The sequence below is a fragment of the Anas acuta genome, chromosome 3 (assembly GCF_963932015.1).
Source record: "Anas acuta chromosome 3, bAnaAcu1.1, whole genome shotgun sequence".
NCBI classification, from domain to species: Eukaryota; Metazoa; Chordata; class Aves; order Anseriformes; family Anatidae; genus Anas; species Anas acuta.
The window spans coordinates 16,981,102-17,002,553 of NC_088981.1; the positions used below are offsets into that span (position 1 = coordinate 16,981,102).

Here is a 21,452-nt window from a genome sequence, read left to right on the forward strand (position 1 = left end):
GTTAGGAAAAGGTTCTTCACTGAGAGGGTGGTCGGGCACTGGAACAGGTTCCCCAGGGCAGTGGTCATGGCACTAAGCCTGCTTCAAAAAGTTCAAGAAGTGTTTGAACAATGCTCTCAGACATATGGTCTGATTTTGGAGTCTGAAGGTGGACTCACTGGTCTCTGTGGGTGCCTTCTGACTCGGGATATTCTTTGATTATACAGCTGGGATGTGTCCTGTAGGCTAACTGACCAGAGGTATCCCAGTAGGGCTAAGTGAAAGCAGTCCCCAGCATCTCCCCCCATTTGCCTGAGCCCCCACCCCTTTCCGGGCGGTACATCAATCCTGTCTCTCTGCACAGGCCCCTTCCCCACCTCCTCCCACCTCAGAGGCTTCCCTGCCCCTCTGCCTCCTGCTCACTGCTGCAGGAAATCCCTTCAACAACAGGGCAGAGGCTTAGGAGGCCACCCAACAGCCATTGCACAGCCTCGCGGCCCCGGCAGGAGGCCAGGCTGGTGACCACCAGTGGGTGCCTACAGGTGCCTGTCCACGAGCGCTGCATGCAAGGAAGGCTCCAGCCTGACGGGTCCGCACGCAGCACAGCAGGCTTGGTTCCAGCACACAGCATCACAGGAGTGAGTCCTGGCAGGCTTCAACAGCACAGCTTATCCACATTGAAAGCAAAACGCCGAGGTTTCCCTCGGGAGGTGCAATTGAAATTAAGATTGTATTCTGAAAAAATAAAATAAAAAATTTTGGAGCGTTGCCCAGCAGGACATACAATGTCACTTGCTCTGCAGAGACACGGCATCGACTGCCGGGAAGAGAGCTCAAGATCCCGACGCTCCAGCTTCCGAGCCAAGTGTGGAGCGTGCTGCCTTCCTCCCTAGGGAGCTCAGTGCTCTCCTAGTGCCAGAAGCTTTTAAATTAATCCCCCGAGGGAAGCGAAGCAACAGCTGGATGAGCCACATCTTAGAGAAAATTACAATAATGCAAAGATTTGTTTATTAGTTAAGTCAATCTTTAAAATGACAACATACGTTTTATATCCACCTGGTCCTTTAGTGTACACCAGGGACTGAATCACCAAAATCTTTGACAGCTGCTTTGTTTGGTGGAAATCGAGCTACATAAAAGAGCCAAGACTCCTTTATCAATCAATTATAAGCACAGTCTTTCGAGACAGCTACAGAAATAAGAGCGAGGAGCGGGTGTGGGTAGCACAACCAGCAACAGTTCTGATTTTCATTCCTCCCACTGTGAAAAGTGACAGAGCTCATCTTCCACGCAAGAAATACTTGTCCAGCACATCTCCCAAGCATGCAGCAAAAACAATAGATTTAAATGCATTTCTAATGCCTGTTCTGACCAAAAGATTGAAGTACTGTCTAACACTGATAGTTAGAAAACATGCTTCAGTTGGCACAAAACAGCAGTTGGATGGAGTGTCATATTTTGACAATTCATACAAGGGACCTCTTGCATGAAGTTTGAAAGATCTCTAGAGAAAATGAATACTTGAGACACAGGAAGAAAAGACATTTGTTGTCTTGCTGTGGATTACTCTATTACTTAAAAAATATTGAGCTGTCATTGCATATTATCTGTGAATGAAAAGAGGATATAAGAAAAAGAATAACTTGAAAGAAAGTAAGATTTTCTCCCTAGTAAATTTTATTTTCCTTTCTTGCTCAACATAGCCTTCAGCTTAGTTAGGGACAAACTGCTTTCCTGTGATTTTCCTCCCCGTGGACTTCAGTGCCATTACACATGGTAAAAACACCACCTAATTGTTGAACAAGAATTTGTGTGCATGTATATGGGGTCACAGCATCTGCTATTTTATATGCAGCAATTCCATTAATTTAGTGTAACCATTGTTGATCGAAGTCTTGCTCTGTTACATTTATAACCCTATTCCCAAAACAGTGTTAGAATACTTTTAAGATTGCAAAACGCTTTCTTTGAAAGTTAGGGTATGTTTGAATTAAGGTGGTACTTCACTTTTACACTACCTTTAATAAAAAAAGCATTGATTCATTTTTCCTTTGAGACAAAGTATTACTCTGCTCATTCCTCTCCTGACTTTATCTCACCTTCCAAGCTGGAATTTGTTGTAACTATTAATTCATATCTATGCTTCTCACTGCACCATGCAAAGCCAAGTATCATGATAAATTTATCATTCTGAAAATGTCCATATTAGTCTGATTTATTGTAGATGCATAAAACAAGTAGTCATGGGAACATAACTGTAGCACAAACTCATCTAGCTGCTGCCCTCTTTTGTTTGACAATCAGACTCATTGCGTTTCCTGTCAGCAGTGTTTAACTGGCATTCAACTCACGTGAATGAAACAGTGTTTTGAATGCATGCTTATGAATACTTGTTCAGCAAGGGCATTCAGCCTACCAGAGAAAAAAATTCATCATCTGATACCTCATTGAGCAACAGCCATGTCACTGAGCATCATATACGCAATGAGAATGACCCCAAATCACACCACAGTAAAATTAGTCTGATACATTTTCTTTTTTAGCAAACCCAATTTAGGAAATCATGATCTCTTCACAGACAAGTGTAAAAAGAAAAAGAAAAGAAAGTGTAAAAAAAAAAAAAAAAGTCAAATCAGTTTGCTGAAGTCACAGAGCTGAGTGAAATTATTAATAAGTTATTAATTGAGCCATCCTTTGGATTATGCTTTTAGTACCTATTAAATCAAAGCTGTGAATAATTATGCACTCTTGAAGGTATGTGCTCCTCCTCTGCTGAACTCACCTTTTCAAGCACGCTAGTCATTTGATAGCTGAATCTGCACTTTTCCCCTGAGTTTTATTCCCAGTTGCCTTAGGAGTCCAAAACATCACTATTACCTTTAGTTCCTAAATTTCAGGGGAAAAATATCTGTAAACGAGATTGCAAGTGTGACACGGCCCAAGAGAGGTATTCCTGTCTTTTGTGCAAAGCTGGTACAGAATGGATGAGAAGTTCAGCTGCTACTGGGGGACCTGGTAAAGACACACTCAGACAGCACAACTGGGTAAGAAGAGCTGAAAAGTAAAAGCTGTCTGCAGCTTTCCAAGCAGGAAATGGCTATGTTTATGCCTGTTATTCTCAGAAAACGTGTTCTTCTTTCAAAACAGAATTTGGATGGGATTAACTGCATTTGATTTTTTTCCAGTTGGTAGCACTTTCTGCATTTGCCACCATACTCTGCCAGAATCATGCTCAAGGTTTGGTGTTGTTGACTGCCTGGGGGCACATAGAGGATGGGGAAGAGAAAGATTTACTAATGACATGAATGCTTCCAAGCCTTAAGGGGTGCCTGTTGTCTGGAACCCCTGTTATAGAAGTTTAATCGTTTCTATGCAGAGGACAATTTTTTATACAATACCTGTACAGAAGAGAAAATTAATATTCAGCCAACCAGGACAAGAAATAAAATACGTGGCTGGATGCAGTTAATCATGTAAGCCTTAGGACAGGGTTCCATCAGTGCTGCAAATGGAGGGCTAATATGCTGCAATAAGTCCACACAGGCAGAATGCATTTAAAATTTGTACTAGCTAAACAGTGTATCTCAAAAAGAACAAAAATAAAATAAAATAAAATAAAATAAAATAAAATAAAATAAAATAAAATAAAATAAAATAAAATAAAATAAAATAAAATAAAATAAAATAAAATAAAATAAAATAAAATAAAATAAAATAAAATAAAATAAAATAAAATAGTGATTTAAAGACGTCTCCTGCCCTGCAGGTTAATTTCCCAGGTAATTTTGACTTTGTGTGTTTCTTTAAATCTGTTTTCTGCAAGGCAGGAGGATGAAGCACCTCTGAGATGTTAGATGATTAATCAGTGCTTGGATAGAGACAAATATAGACACTCAAGAAAAGATGGAAAGAAGCATTGTAAATGCTTCACTCTCAAAGCATCCTGTTGTGCCAGTGATTATCTTTTGGGATTGCTGCATATAGTTTCAAAGACAACATCAAGCATTGTTCCTGTCAGAACTGGTGTGGCTGTCCATCAGAATGTCCATTCTGAGTGAAGGAAGAGAGAACTTAGTTTGACAGAGGAAGAGGGACCCTGCATTTCAATTTACGCAGCCTTTCAATCAAAAAAATGTATCCAATAGTGGAATACAAGAAAAAGGTAATTGGACAACTTATATTTTCCCACTCCAGCAATGTCAGTCAGTTAATTAGATAGGTCCCATCAGATGATGAGGGTATTTTAATAGATGTTTTACTGAGCACTCTATAATCTCAGTCATGGCAGAACTGGAAAAACACTCTACTAGTAAAATACTGTTGGGTTTTATTTCTGCTATTGATTTATTGTGTCATTTTGGATTAACTGCTTAATCAGCAGGCAGGGGTGGTCCTGAGACAAGGTTACTAGCATAGAAGTTGGATAATCTAACTTTGTCTTCTGCATTGCTCTGCTGAATCCCTGTGTGACCTTCAGTGAGCTTCTTGGATCCAGAGCTAATAATCAGCTGCTGAAAGGCACAGTTTACATCCCTCTCATGGTTATCACATTTCTGAAAAGAAATTTAGATCCTTGGAAAATTTCTAAGAAACATTCAGGTGCCTAAAAGCTTTCATTGTGCAGAGGAGTAGGGAGAAGTTTTAAGAATTGCTCTTTCAGGCTCGAACTATGCTTACCTGCTCTAGTCAACATACACACAGCAGTCCTCCACATACTGTGTGTCTGAAGTGGCAGGAAAGTATAGCAATGCCATGTGGTGTTCTGGTCTGAAAACATTGACAGCTACTGCTACCCCTTTAATTTACAGGAGGCTCTGCCAACTTAAGGTGCAAAGCTAGCAAAAAACATGACTCCTGCCCCTCTTCCAGATTCCCCCCTAGTTTCAAGGTGCACATCCTGAATTATACCTTCTGAAGGAGAAAACAGCTTATAATTGGAAACTGGTATTTTCTATAGTAAGTATACTAGTTAATGTTTTGGGGACCTTTTAAAAATAGAACACAAAGCAGAGGAGTATGTTCATCCAATTTTGAAGCACTGATTAAAGATCGTATTTTGTGTAACACATCATCAAATTCCTGCCTTTGCTTCCAAAATAGATGATTGGAATGTGGTAGAATTTGGTCCCATGCAGCCAGCTGAAATCATAATAAATCATTTTTGCTTAGATGCAGTACATTTATCTCCATGTGGCGCTATCAGATGGAATTGATGCTTTTAGATTTAAGAACAAAGTCTTCCCTTAGAATGGTATTACTGAGAATCTAAAAGAGTTTAGGAAGAAGTAATAAAGGATAAATTAAAAATCATCCTTGCAACTTCTAAGAAAGCCAAGCGGGAGAAAAAGATTGGACTACTGTCCCTTCCAAAATGAAATTCATGTGTCCTCATCGTTCAAGCAGATACAACAGCTAGGAGCAGATATTGTATGCCAGTGGAAAGAATATATATTGCACACATAAAAGGCTGCAACATAAATTTGAAGAAATATGGACCTCCTTCATATAGGTAGGTCAAACTTTTCCCTCAAGCAGATAATTACAGGCTTGGGGTGAGTAAATCTTATTAGCTTCTCAGTACCTTAACTCTTCTCATAGAGACTGGTAATAGGCATATAGTAGACACGTACTACTTCAGTGCTGAATGTGCCTGTGGTTTGCCAGGAAATAGGTCATACCAAAAAAAAGATAAAAACAGATTCCCTGATTTTGGAAAAGTTAGAAGTTGTGGAAGGAGATGCCAAGGACAACTGATTTTGCTACACAGATCCTCTATTTATATCACTGGATTCAAAGATACCACCCAAATATTTGAAGTATCAGTTTGGAACTTTTTTTTTTTTTTTTTTTTGAAGGAGCAGGGTAGGCTGGGGCAACCCAGGTCATCAGAAACCTCTCTGAGGATGGCAATGGGCCAAGTCCAGCTCTTCAGAAATGGTGTTCTTTGGCCCATAAACAGGATTAGGGAAGGCCCCAGGGGAAGCTGATAAGGGACAGTAAGGCTTATTAGTGCCCCCAGGGGATGACAGGAGGGATACTGTATCATGGATTGTTTGATTGTTTTGCCCCACAATTATATGAATATCCTTAAGCAATTAGTTACAGCCTCTTGAGGAAAACATATAAATGCTACTTACTGTGTCGTCCTCTATGGGAGAAGAAAGGAGATGTATCTCTCATGACCCAGGTCAAGTTCCAAGCAGAGAGACCGGGGGGAAGATGAGGGCTGTTTGTTGGGAGATCCGAACTGCTCAGACCTTACATTAAAAAAAAAAATAAAAATATAAGCATTACATATGACATAGTTGCTTGTATGCTACACATTAAGTGCAAATATCAGCTTATATATTGTATACACTGAGTACTGATATTAAACTATTTCTTGGTCATTTTTTTACTAGCAAATAAGTCTGTGTTCAGGGAAACTGGAGATAAATTGCTTTTCTTAACAGAGTTACCATCACTTAGAAAAACTGTCAACTTTAGTTCCACACAGATTCTAAGTTCTCAATGACCTTTCCTTAAATTTATTTATTCGTAAAGTCTTGTTAGCATTCAGACATCCTGTACATGGAAGAAGCAAACATACACAGCTCCTGTTCAACAACCCTATGCATCTAGGAGATGCGTTTGGGGATCAGAATACTGCACTGACCCAGAACATGAAAGTATCTGTACAAAACTGCACTAACTGTGCAAGACCACAGTGATCTTAGAGGTGCAAAGAGAATCTGAAGTAACACGCCAAGTCAACATGAAATAATATAGGTTTGAAAGCACAGATTTGCCCTGTGAATGTTTACGGTGTGTTTTTTTTTTTTTTTTTCTTTCTTTCTTTCTTTCCTGAGGATAACAGGATCTTGAGTATGCTCCTTTCATTTTTTGAACTCTTCAGGGGAAAGGAAGGATTTAACTTTGTAGAAATACAGACAGGCAAAACTTGTCTTTGAGAAACTTGATGCAACAAAATAAACCTGCGGCTTGCTGATATGTTCTGATTTCTCGGTGAAGCCATAAACAAATTGTTGTTCAGAAAGAAAAAATAAAAAGAACTATTAAATTGATCTGTTAAAATTTTTGTCAAGTAAGAACAATGCAGATGCTGGCTTGAAGTACTTTAGTTTAGATACAATGCTAAGCTTTGCTATAATAGAAGAAAAACAATATAGTAATACCTCCCAATAAAAGTTTGGTAAAATTTTCTGTAACAAAAGGAATTAACTTAGAGTGATAATTAATTGTGTCAAATAATCATCCTCCTGAATGGGTAAATAATAATGGATAGTAACAGAAACGTTTAAGGGGATAATAGTAAGCAAGGTAAATGGCTAAAGCCTTGGCAAAAACATTGCTTTGATTCTGCTAAAGCTCTGCCACTTCCCTCTTTCACATAAGAAAAACTTGAAAATTTCAGAGGGACTTGTCAGAAGCTTAAGTACCAAGTGTTGGTTGAGCCCTACCTCATTCTCAGTGTATTCTTATTCTTAGCAGTCCTGTAACTGAGTAATGGTAGCAAAAACAAAAGAAAAATAACTATTTTTACTTAAGAACTGCAACTTGCTCATTGCTTAAAGCAATAATCTTCACGATAAGAATGAACTTTGTGCTGTTTTGTAAGCCATTCCCAAAAATTAATAACCCTAATGGCTCGATTAAATTTGGTCTCTATGCTACGTTACAGTATAATCATAGAATTATAGAATCATTTAGGTTGGAAAGACCACTAAGATCATCAAGTCCAACCATTAACCTAGCAAAATGAGCCTTTTGTCCCTACTAGTATGCTTTTTAACCACAGAAAAAGAGTTTAGACTTGTAAGGGAATGTTTGTGCCCCCCAAATTAGGGTATGGACCTCAAAATTAGGGTTTGGACCTAAAAATTAGGGCTTTGGCATTTTCAGCTTTGGGGGCTGGATCCTAAAACAACTTTCTGATCCCTCAGAATGGGTGTTTGAACCCTAAAAAGAGGGTTTTGGCCCTAAAATTGAGGTCATAGCCCCTAGAATGGGGCTTAAGGCACCAAAAAAGAGCATTTGTCCTCTCAATTCAGGCTTTAGAACCCCAAAATGAGGATTTGTTCCCTAAAATGAAACTGTGGGCCCTAAAAATGTGACCTGAATCTGAATACTTAAGGTGTGGGTGCTAAAAAGGTGGTTTTGGATCCCAAACGTAGGCTCAGGATCATGAAAATTATGGCTTGGAGTCTAATTACAAGGTTTCCATTTACAAAATCAGCCTTTAGTCCCTATTAATACATTTTCTAGCCACAAAAGATAGAGAGGGTGTAGAGCCGTAAGAGACTGTTTGTGCCCTAAAAAATGATGGTTTGAACCTTAAAATGAGGCTCTGAACCCTAGAATGAGGCTTTGGACCCTGGGAACGATTCTTTGAACCCCAAACCAAGGTTCTGGGCCCTAGGAAAAAAAAAGGTTAGGAACCTGAAATTAAGACATTGGCCACAAAAAAGAATGTTTCAGAATCCAGAAAAGGGGTCTCTGGACACTAACATGTGTCTGTGGACCCTAAAAATGATTCTTTGTACCCAAAACTGAGCCTTTGGGTCCCAAAAAGAAGGCTCTGGTTATTAAAACAAAGGCTTTGGGTCTGCAAAAAGTGATTGGGGGTTGGATCCTAAAATGATGCTTTGATCCCTCAAAGTGGGTTCTTGGATCATAAAAGGTGGCTTTGGGCCCTAAAATTCTGGCCTCATCTCCTAGAATGAGGATTTGGGAAATAGAAAATTGTACCTGAAAAAGGCAACTTTGCACCTTAAAATGAAACTGCGGGACCTAAAAATAAAGCACTGTGCCCCAAAAATGACAGCCTGGGCCTAAAAACTGAGGGTGTAAGCAATAAAAAGACAGATTTGGATCCAGAATGGAATTGCAGGGCCCCGAAATATCCCATCATCGTCTGGAATTTAGCAGAAAAAAAAGATGAGGCCAGTCATTTGAGGGTAGATAAGAAACCTAGTGTACTGCCTTCAACTGTGAGTAACAAAGTAATAGGCAACTATGGTATAACCTTTACATTGGATTTTCCTTCTTAACATGAAGACATAGTTGACACATCTTTCAGTAGCTCATGATATACCCTGATGTGGCAAAAAATGTCAGGATCCATTACAATAGATATAGATGCTGCTAAAATAGATTTCTTCCTACAAATGTGTTTCGCTTTGATGCTAGTATAAAATAATATTTAAAAAATAATAATAATAAAAATTGAGCTCCTGTAATAAACTAGTTTTAATATCAGTGGACACAATAAGTGTGTTCGTCTTGATGTGAGATGTCTAATGAGTAACAACATCACTGTAATATAACATCTCCATCCAGTAACACTCCAAAACAAGGAAAGATTTACAACCTTAACACAGGTCACACGTCTTGCACAAACAACTTTGGGGCCTGCTTACCCCTACAAGACCCAAATGAATGTAGATATCATGCATTTAGCATTGGTAGGGAGCCAAGTCCTGGGATCTGAATCCTGTAAAGACACAAACCTGAAACCCTACCTGTTCCCCATGGGAAAATAAGCTGAGAGAAAGTTACACAGATGCATTCTTCTCTTTAACGCTGCAGCCATGGAACTCAAAATTAAATCACTGCTCGCATCCTGACCACCCTTACTTAGGAATCAGGAACTCAATGATCAGCTGCAATACTGTAGATTCCCTGGCACTCCTCACTTTCAGAAATATGCCTCTGACAACTCTAATGCAATACATGTCTCATTCCTCAGAAATCATGCCAGCCTTCAGCCTCATTTAAGTGGATGTGTTCCCTCTGTCACCACTACATAGAGTAAACTGAGATAAAAAATAAAGTTGAACATCTGAGCAGAGAATACAAGGCAGTCCAGGCACCTGAATCTCCCCTCTATCAGCAGTAAGAGCTGCAGAAGAGATAACATCAAAAATTGGAACTCTCTCTCTCTCTCTAACTCTCCCCCTCCCTCTCTCAGAATAGAGTTACTGCAATTCATTTTAACCTAATAACTCATTTTTTTCTCATATTCCTTAGGATTAATTTTGTAACTTCATCTCAAATGATTTGCTTGGGCTATTGGTCTGAACTTGAAGACAAGAAGATTGTATCAGAAGTTATGAATCTTTCCCAATTAAGTTATCTTCAGAGAAAGATGCTGGGTAAAAGGTTTTTTGTAGCCAAGAGGCTACTCTTCACAGCGAGGAGTGATTAGATTTCAGAGTGAGCTGTAGGTTAGGAATAGGAGAGACCTTTCCTCTTCCACCTCCAGGGTATTTTATGACCAGAAGGGTAATTACAGGAGACCTGCATATCAGCTAAACAAATGCTTCTTGTGCAGCAATGGTAATGTAAACACAGAGTACACTGGAGCCATTTCACAAGATAATTTTTTTTCCCCTCTCTGAAACAATTAATATTGAAACCAATAAGCACTAAAATTTTTTTCCCTTTCTTTCTAAACCTACTAACCTCCCATTATGGTTGTCTGCACCATGGTGCTCTATCACTTGTCAACAGTAACCCTAACCTTTAAAAAAAATTAATGGATTACCAACTAGAAACTGACAGCTTCGTTTTTAGTAGCCAGCCATTTGGTGAGGTATAACAGAAGTTTTTTTGATATTCCTGCCCTAAAGGAATATCCAGGGCCAAAACCTGACCCAAGGTACTCAATCACAGCTAGAAACATGCACCTGAAGAGAACATTTGACATTTCTGTTTTTAAACTCGTGCAAAGGAATTTCCTTAGGGGATGTGAAATTCATTCAGCTCACCATTTTGGTTTAAAAAAAATAAATAAATGTTTCATATGTAGGGAAGTCAATCCTCAAGGCCACAAATTCATTAAATGAAATATTTATGTATTATTTTAATGAAAAATACCTCTTTAATAGAATAAGCCTGCATGTTCAAATAAAAATGGAAAAACAAGAAAAGCTTTCTACCCTGGTCATTTTAAAACAAACTGGATTTTTCCCTTTTTCTCCTTTTCTGGGAGAAGGAATGAGTATCCCCAGCCATTAACATATGGAGTTTTCTAAGTTCTGTGTAGTGTAGAAACGTAACAGAATTTTTATTGAAACATCCATGCTATTTTTAACTAAGAACAACAACTTCAGGATATTACTCCCTTTTGATATTGCTTCATTACCCTGTAGATAAGCTTCCTCACTGTGCTGAGCTGTATTATTCCCAGTTTCTCAGAGCTAGACCTCACCAAAGATGCATCCTAGCAGCAAAATAGGAAAGAAAGCTTTTTCCAAGAAAAATACTAAAAACACATTGAGAATCAATGCAGGCAACCCAATATCTTTGTGCTTGGGGGATGCATATCTACCTTTGTATATAGAGTTGCAGGGAGATATGTCCTTATTACTATTCTGTAAGATAGTGGTGAATCTGAGGTGACAAATGTGTATTTACCTGTCATCTAGATTTCACAGTTGCAACAGATATGAAGGTTAATAACTGAGATCAAACTGTATTTTCAGTGACATCTATATCTGGAATAATATCTCAAAATCATTCCTATTTGTTTGCATGGAAATCAGAAGTCAACCTTAGAAGTATTTGTGGCTCCTGTTTGTAACAGCAATCACTAAAATATTTCCTAGCAAATTACATGCTTAGAATCAGCTTCCATTAAGATCTGCATTTCCTAGTCTCTGGGAAAGTCTGACATTTCAAGAAAAGACCAGCAGGATTTTCAGGACTGCCTCTGTAATAGCTGTGAGTGTGCACCCTGGAGAACCTTGCTAAAGGATTTCCGAGCTCCTGGCTCCACAAAAGTTCCTAGTTTCAGATTTTATGAGGAAAGGGATGCAACTGGGTAAAAAAGATTGCCTGAAAATTCCCTGTAAGCTTAGAAAATCAAAACTAATCCTCACGATCACACCAACAGTGTTCATACAGCCTCCCTTCTTCCCATCTGCAAACACAGTCATCATGAATTCTGCGAGAACACTTCATTATATCAAGGTGAACAAGCAACACCAAAGCCAGCAGCCAAAGTTAACACTTTGTGAATGATCCATAGACTCAACTATGTTCATAAAACCTGCTGTCTAAATGTCACTCAAGCAAAAGTCAAAATCTGTTTGCAGTTAAGGCAGAGAACCAGGCAAAGGGCAACCGCTTTCCTCACAGTTTCTTGTTCTGAATAGCTGGCGAGCTTTACTACGCTAATGGATGGATGGATTCCAGGGTTTATTTTTACAAACCTTTTCTAAAGTAAGAAAGTGTTCACTTGACAGTCTGTCAAGTTTATCTTTTTCAGATGGAAAATATATTTAATAATGCATTATGTTACAATGATTTTATGTCATCTCGAAAGCCTGGTGAATACAAATAAACGGTAGTATGTGTGTCACCAAACACATACCCGAATGCTGTGGAGAAGAAATTTGCATTTAGTGGGCTGTAGCAGATCTGCAGGGATAGGGAATTCAGTGAGACACACTGCGTGAGGCAACAAGTGATCAGCAATACTGACAGGCAGATGCTTGATGAGTACATTTGGGAATAGCAAATATTTCCTGTACATGAAGCATACGTTAGTAATAAAACTGTATTTAACTCAGCAACTGTGAACTGTGTTATCATTCTGGTCCTACTCTTTTTTTTTTTTTTTTTTTTTTTTTTTTTTTTGTCTTTTTAATGCTTATTTAAAATTTTCCATTTACTCTCTTCTGCTAGAAATGTGTCTTTTTGTTTGTTTGGTTGCTTAGTTGTTTTTTTTTTTTCCTTTTCACAGTAAATACTAACTTTTGATAGAAGAAACTAATGTCTCAAAAGTGACTAACTGAATCAGAAATCAGGTGCACCATGACCTCCTACTTTTCTACCAGCTAGGCACTCCCTCCAACAAGTACATCCCATGGACATTTATTGATGCAAGGAAAGTCTGTGCTAAGTCTAGATATGATTGGCTCAGCAGATCTTGGATGGAAGAAGAGGAGCATGAAGTACCCAAAATACAATACCTTGAAGACATCATGACAGGGAAATATTAAAGAAGTATCATGTGTTGTTGCTCAGTAAACGGAAAAACTAATTTTCCTGGTAAAAAATGTTGGTGAAAATAACGATGTTGTTTTCTTTGCAGATTTCTGTGAATTCGTAGCGCTTCTATGTATGTTGTGAAATCTAAAAGCTTTTAAATTTCTACTAGTGGCATGACAAGAGCATCAAAAACAATTCCAATGACCAAGCTTATACTCTACCTAGCTCAACTAATATAGCTTAAAAATATACTGCCATCTAGAGCATATTACTGCATTTCAAATGCTCTGTAGCTGCTGAAGACCTACCCACTAAGACACCACAAGTGGGCACTAATAAAGTGTTTGGGGTTTCAATTACAGACCAGACTAGGAATGGCTTAAGGTTGTTACTCATCTGTGTGTGTACAAGAAACCTTTAAACAAACAAACAAACAAACAAACAAACAAAAAAACACACAACAATATGCTGATCTTTGCCTTAATAACCATTTATAACACAAGTAAGCATCTCTGTGGGCAACACGGGAAACAAAGAAGTGAGCATTGGTAATTAAACTGCTCCTAGCTACAGTTGGTCCCCATGTTGGCTGAGGCTCTGCGTGAACTTTTCCTGCCAGCCTAGCCTGCAGTTTTGCTAAACAGAGGGGAAAAGCCCCTTAACAGCAAAGTTTCATGTACAAACACATATTCCAAATTTTTGGATGCTTGCACATATTATCGCTTCGAGATATTTTAGGATCACAACTGGAAAAGGAGCAGGGGGTGGGGCACAACTTCTGGGGCTGCACTATTTCAATACAGGGCAATGCTTGTCCTTATCTTTGTACTGATAACCGATGTGCCTGAATTACTGACCAGGTATGCTGTGAAAACCAGAAGCTGTTACATCCATCTGTTTCCTGCAGCACAGAAAGACCTGCAGACACTGCAGACATCAGGGAAATGCAAGATAAAGCCCGTGGAATTGGTAACCTTTCTGCTGAAGTGCAAAGAAGGTTTGCTTCAGGTTACAGATATTCTGATATTTTTTCTGTACCTGTAAAAATAAAGTGATCTTTCCACTGTTCGCTGGTGTATTTGTCTACTGTAGTTTATAAAAACCTCAAGCACATAACCAAGAGGCAGTGTTTGTGTTTGGTCCATGTGTGTCAACATTAGAGATTTCCGCCATTAGTCCCTGCTGGACTGTCCCCTAGGACTCTACAGTGGTCCTAAACCAAGGAACTTGTGAGTAGTTTCCTACCTGATACCAGTATGGTTCTTACCTTTCACAGCTGGAGTCTGGTTCCCATGCCCTCTCAGTGGCCATCTATCTGCATGTCTCATATTGCTCCCCTATATGCACTTTCCCTTATTCTGTACCCAATTAATGTAACCTCTAGAAAGCACGGCGGCCAGGCTTTCAAACAAACAAGCAAACAACAACAATAAAAAACAGCAGTTGTCCTGACAGAGTTTTAATAATTCATTACACATACTGGCTTCAAACCATATAGTGCCTTTACTTCTGATTTGTGCATGGCTACTTCCATATTCAACACATACATACAGCTAGAGTCACTTATCTCTTAAGTAGTGGGATTAAGGAAAAAGAAAGCCAGGAAGAACCTCCTACTCTACGTACACCTAAAACCCTCTTTTATAGTACACATAATGTGTACTATACCGGAATACATACAAACTTAGACCTCTAGGCAGTTATCAGCTTAAGATGGCTGCAGATACCTCAATACTCAGTGGCCTGCAGTTTCTGCAAATATTCATAAAAACTCAGCCTGTTCTCAAAATCTGTCTATTGATTTTTGTCTCTTGTTTTCAAGATCGGCATTCAATTCTCAATTTTTGTCTCTGTATTTCGTAAGTTCCACACAAAAATTCCTTGAACATTTAGATGTTGAGGGGATGATTATTTGAAGGTTTAGGTGCAGATCTGAACCTCTTTAGTCTGCAAGAGTCTGTTCAAACTCAGAGCAGAAAAGCTACATGACTTGCTAAAGACTCCTTTGTTGACCAGGAGGAAAATGGTGGTGACTCACTTCTCCAACACTTTCATACCACGTCACTACCTCTGGCTCTGGATACATTTAAAACAAAATTTAGTGAACACTTTTTATTTTCATTCATAGCAACAAAATGCCACTCTTCCAGTTCTAATCCATCTACAATTACACACGGCCTGAGCATTTAAATCCATGTCAGAACTGAACTAAAACATCAAGCTTGGTTGGGGCTAGAGGGGAAAAATGTTAATTTCAAACAACAATTTCCTATCTGAAGGAAGGAGGAACTCTCTTCCTGTTATTCCTAGTACAGACAATAATAATAATAATAATTTCAGAAGGCCCCAGTTATACCTGAGTTAATCTGGGGGAGGTGTGTTTATTTCTCTCCAGTTGATTTATTCAGGCTTCCCCAGAAACTCACATTGCCAGTATCCCATACTACTGTTATATATATGCCTTTCTTTTGCAGTGTGCTGTGAGAAACGCTTTTTGGACAGGTGTACCATCCTTCTTCCTCAAAGAGCACAAGGTATTGTCCAAAACATTAATGCCTGCTACATCTGGCAAAATTCCACCCCAGAAGCAAGCCAACCTTTTTCCATTGCTTGGAACCATCAAATAATCACAGCTGCAAATGTTGGTCAATAAGTAATTGGTATATGGAAGAAAGTAACATTCAGCATTATGTTTTACTCATTATTATCACTATTACTGTTGTATTATTGCTTCAGTGAAAGGAGGTAAATTCTGTTTACTGCATAAGCAAAAGATAATGCTGACAGAAGGCTCAATAATGGTCCCACATGCAAAAATGCAAATCTGGGGGCTTTCTATAAAATCAGACGTCCTAATATTTCACATTTAAAATAGACCACAAGCAAAAGAAATAAAATACAGAAATTTCAGATAAAAATTGAGATTTCATATACAAAACAGACTGAAGTACTGAAGTGTACTATAATTAATAATAGCATTTTATTGTTAAATACTGAAGACTCGCAGAGAAACTGTGATTCCACTGAACCACACAAAGAGAATACCTTATGAAAATGACTGTAGCTCTAGAGACTTTGCCCAGTTTTAATATACAAATAATTCTGAAACTTTGCAGTCCAAAGCTAGTATTTTAGAAGAAACCTTTCAAATGTGCCTGCTGTATCAAAACATAAAGTTAATACTTTGTGGAATTATATGAATCCATGCATATGTACACCAGACACAAACTGTTGTCAGTGCCAGTTATGACTGTCCTGCCGATTACATGGCTAAAACCATTTATTTGCTGCACTAGGCATTTCTATTAGATATAATCCTACAGAATAGCAACAAACACGCAGGGTGTTTCCATACTACAGAAAATACTAGACATTGTTATTGGCAGGCAAACTACATTATTCCTAGAAGCAGCAGAAGGGTGTGTTGACTATTTCAATATAAAACCCACCTGTCTTGGCAGTAACAATAAAAACTAGTGCATATTCCCTTCACTAGGAAAGATGGCAATGTGCTTATGTTGCCTAATTTCACCGCAACATTTAATTTTACTTAAGGTAAAGGACATAATCTCTGGAGATAACCTGATTATTTTTTTATTATTTTTTCTTTTCCTCTGCTGTGGCAAAATTTGGCTCTGTATAGCTGCTCTCCAATGAGCCTAAGTGCTAACAAATCCTCATTATTCACATAAGACAGGTGAGCAATGTTGTAAAGCAGCTGATGCAAACAGCTACCTCTACCTTCTGCCAGATAGTCCAAGTGGCAGTGATTCGTGTGAGGGACAGAATTGTTTCCTTTGCTGATGAAGGCTGTGCTGCTGTGGGTACTGGCTTTACACAGCAAAGGTTTGGTAGCAGGGAGGCTGCAGGGGTGGCCTCTGTGAGAAGAATCCAGCAGTTGCCCCTTGTCAGATCAGAGCTGGCTCCAAAAGGGGCCCACTGCTGGCCAGCTGAGCCATTGAGTGACGCTGGTCAGGCCTCTGGGAGAGCAGATTTGAGAAAGGGGAAAAATAAATAAATAAAACTGCTTCCCATAGTGGAGCAGGCTGTCCCCCTGCAGCCCATGGGTCCCACATGGAGCAGATCTCCACGCTGCAGCCCCCCCATGGGTGGAGGAGCCCCCGGTGGAGCAGGTGGATGTGGCCTGGAGGAGGCTGCGGCCCATGGAGAGCCCCCGCAGGAGCAGGCCCCGGGCCGGAGCTGCAGCCCGTGGAGAGGAGCCCACGCAGGAGCAGGGGTCTGGGGGGAGCTGCCACACACCCGTGGGGGACCTGTGCTGGAGCAGCTTGCTCCTGGGGGATGGACCCCATGGTACGGAGCCGTGTGGGAGCAGTTCTTGAGGAGCTGCTGCCTGTGTAAAGCCCACGCAGGATCAGTTTGGGAAGGATGGCATCCTGTGGGATGGACCCCATATGGAGCAGGGACAGAGAGGGACTGTGAAGGAGCGGCAGAGAGGAAGCATCAGGGACTGACTGCAGCCCCCATGCCCCTGTGCTGCCTTGGGGGAGGATGTAGAAGAGGTTGGAAGGGGAAGATGTTTTTAGTTTGCTTTTAGTTTCTCACTGCTACAGTCTGATAGGCAATAAATTATATTAATCTCCCTATGCTGAGTCTGCTTTGCCCATGACAGTAATTGGTGAATTATCTCCCTGTCCTTATCTCAACCCTTTTCTATCATATTTTCTCTCCCTCTGCCTTTGTGGAGGGGGAGTGAGAGAGCAGTTACGTTGGAGTTCAGCTGCCTAGCAGGGTACAACCACCACACCATGAAGTCCTACCTCTCCTTATATTTTGCTTTTGCTATACACAGGATAATCCAAAAGAGGACCTTTCTCTTTTCACTGTTTCATTTTCCTAGATACTGCTACTGCCTTCCTTATCTGTGGCAAAGCTGGTGAGAAAGGCTGGGCTGAAGAACAGGCCCTTAACTGAAACCTAAGGAGCTGTAAAATAGCTAGGAGTGGACATAAACCACATAGAAAAAACAGACAAAACATTTTTTGTTTTTTTTTTTTTTTTGCAGAATTATGTACCTATTATGTGTAAGAGTACTAGGAAACCATTGGATTAAATGACCTGCCCAAATTCACAATGCAAAAATTAAAAAAAAAAAAAAAAAACACAAACAATTCCTGTTTTCCTCTTCCCAGAGGTCCCCACTTCTGATAATCCAGCCCTGTCTCTGCCAAATGACTTTACTCTTTCTTGTGAAAATGAAATTCTGTGTATCCAGAACAAAGCCAGTATGTTGAAAGGGCTTTCATCTGCACAAAACCACAACAAAATAGAATAATGACCAGGCATACCTATTAAGATGGTAAGATATTTTATACAGAGTTTTGGTTTTCATTTTTCCTGGAATACGTGGATGTCTAAAACCTTTCCTGTAAAAAGCGAAATACCTAGCTTCTGTTCCCCCTAGAACCTGCACTATTCAAAACAAATTTCCCAAAGTGATTACCAAAAGGCCTGTAAGAGAAATGATTACAAATGGCTGAGTTAACTGCTCTGGACAGCCTCATCAGTCATCATAACGCAGTCTCAGCACAAGACTCATCAGGACAGGCAAGTTGTCATGACAGATGACACCTCTTTAAGAAGACTTCCTCCCGTGGCTTTTTCCCAAGAAAGTCCTCCTTGGATAAGGTGCTTGCAAATAATGGTCCTTAAGCAATAATCAAGGAGGAATCATTGCCAGCTGCCTTCACTGAGCTGCTTCAGTGTTGGGCTTTTTTTTATTTTGTAACCTTTATGCTCTGCGTGTGGAATGTTTTATCTGCATGCGTGTCTTGGAAATCACTGTACTTTCGGCAGTTGCTTTAAAAGTGATTTTAGAGCTGATGAGTGACAAATTAGGAGAGAGAAGGCCAGGAAAGGCTGAGACAGCACTGCTAGTCTCCAGTTACTTTTTCATTGCCACCCCCAAGTGCTGTAAAACAATTTGCAATCTATGTATCTTTTTCCTCATCTAGAAAAGGAAGAGTGTACCTATCTGTCTGCTGTGGAAACTGGTAAGTTGAATTTTTTGAGTTATACAGAACTTTCTGCAAGAAGCACCATAGTAATGCCTGTTATAAATAAAAGCCAACTTATTGTTCCATGGATAATGTTTCATGAACTGGAACTTGAGAGAGCTAATTTCATTCCCAGCTCTTCTTTTCTGCAATGAGATCTAAGATAAATTGTGCAGTTTTTTCTTTTGCCTTTTTTTTTTTTTCTAGTAGTAAAATAGAACTAATGATGCTCTGTGTTTGGGAATCCTTGGCTAAAAAGCAGTAAATATCTTGATGAAGAAATTTCTAAGCAAAGTTTTCAAAATACCCTTTCTCTTAAAATCTATTGTTTGCTCTTCCTGTGCAGTATTTACCGTGGCGAGGGCAAAAAGCTTGTTTAAGAAGAACAGTTGGCTTCTTAATGACACACGTCTCAGTCACAGTAACAATTTGCAATGAACAGTTTGTTTGTGAAATTTGGCACTTGTTGGCTGATTTCAAACTGTTCACGGACAGACTGCAGTTGATGACTACTTAGAAATTACTCAAATATTTACTAGGAACAGCTTTCAGCCCTTGGGGGGTTGTTTGTTTGTTTTGAGTGGTACTCCAGCTATGCAGCAGTTGGTCTGTCAAATGCCCATGGTACTGAATAGGTGCTGGATCTGAGAAGATGCCTGAATTTCTGATTTGCAGAAAACTTCAGGGTTTCTCTTTCTTTCTATTCTATATGTTGGAATGAAAAAGAATAAATAATAATTAAAAAAAATCTTATACAAGAAAACAGTATGGAAGCGAGAGCTTTGTTTGAAAGAATTAAAATTCAAGCAGTTTGTGTCAATTTTACGCTAAAGTATCCTATAGTAAAGTTGCAATTGAAATAAATGACCCAAATGCTTTATCATAGTATAGTCAAAACATTTCATTTTGATTTTCTCCCAGCCTGAAAAAGTCCCCAGCATTTTGTGTAAATTGATGCATTCCCATAGGAAGTCTTGTTTTCAAAATGATATTTCCTGGTGGAAAATCTGACATTAGAAAACAAGTAATTCTAATTCCCGTGTATCTGACAAGATATCACTCTGCTCTGCAGATGCCAAGCACCTCTCTGGGAATCCTCTGACAGGGAGCTTGATCTAGAAAAGACACTCAGCTTGGCCGATCTCACAAAACTCACTATGAATCAATAAGGTCTTAGAAAATTTAGCAAACAGCAAAGCACAATGAGCACAGCTATAGTAAACTCATAAAAAAAAAATCAGATGAAAGAAACTATTGCTGAAAACTTTAGACGGATGTTTATTTTTATTGAGTGAGCTGCATGGCACGAATGAGCACAACTGTGGGAATTACAACAGCGATGCCACCGCTCGTCATATCTTATACTCTTCTTTGATAACATTGGCAGGCAGTTTCAGAATGAAAACCACACATCTTCCTTTCTTTTGCAATGTAAATTGGCCTTTTTATTTGCAAGCTGCTTGCACCTGTAGTCCTAGCTGCACCTTTAACTGTCTGACAGTGCAAGTGTCTGTTCCAGCACTGAAGAAAGCAAGCTGAACTGGCATGGGCACAGCTGCTGAGAAGTACTCTAAGTTTACATCCCACCAGGGAGGCAGGAGCACTGAGCCTGTTCATAATTTCTGGTTTCAAACTGGGAGAAGTCTTTAGAAACAGTTTTACTAACTGCCCGTCTTCTTCCAAGGCCTGCCTAATATCCCTCTGTCAGTGACAGTATTAGCAATCACAGAAACTATCGAGTGAGAATTTGAGGTATTTTAAAGCTTCTTTTCATATGGCTTAGTAAGTAGACACAAACAGGAGAACATTTCACCTTAGCAGCCAACCCGGTAGAATTCATTAGTAAACTGACTTTGGATTACCCACGACTACAGTTTGAAACATCCTGGGAAATGAGTAATTGCACGAAACGTAAGTATGTGTATTAAGAAATTGTCATTCAAAAGTGTTGTAGAGGGTTATCTCACAGTGAAGTATTTGCTGCATGCCGTAATGCTGTCTTAGAGGGTCTTCCCCCCCTCTAATCTCTGTGCTATGGAAATGACTGCATGAGCTCTAGACACATACAGACGCTGTCTTGCTTTGCACATGACAAAAATCACCTCCAATTCAACCCACTGATGTGATATGTCATTGATCTCAGAGACAAACACCTGTACTCCTCCTTAAGCAAAAAATGCTTTGCAAAGGTAAGCAGCCTTCTTCCCATCCTGTTTACCAAAAGAAATCCAGGCAAGAAAAACGGGGAACATATTCTTCTCCCATGATAACTTTATTTCAGGAAAGACTCTGGGCTCAGGAGGTTGTCTTAAATCTGTGAAGTAAACTAGAGCACAAAAAAAGACCAACATCATTCAGATGCCGTGTAACTTGCAAAGAGAGGGAAAGATATGAATAATTCGATGAAACTTTTTAGTTATGCAGAAATGATCAAGTGATGCAAAAGAACAGCATGTTAAGAAG

The 21,452-nt window shown here is 39.4% G+C and overlaps 1 protein-coding gene across 4 annotated transcripts in view; it reads right to left on the reverse strand.

The window, feature by feature from the left end:
* Window positions 1–21,452, reverse strand: part of ALK (ALK receptor tyrosine kinase) — a 284,889-nt gene that overhangs the window by 200,712 nt on the left and 62,725 nt on the right. For all 4 annotated transcript variants that reach the window (XM_068675868.1, XM_068675869.1, XM_068675867.1 and 1 more), the window contains exon 2: window positions 6,117–6,236. In XM_068675868.1, coding sequence (XP_068531969.1) covers window positions 6,117–6,236 — 120 coding nt within the window. The remainder of the gene's footprint in view (window positions 1–6,116; window positions 6,237–21,452) is intronic.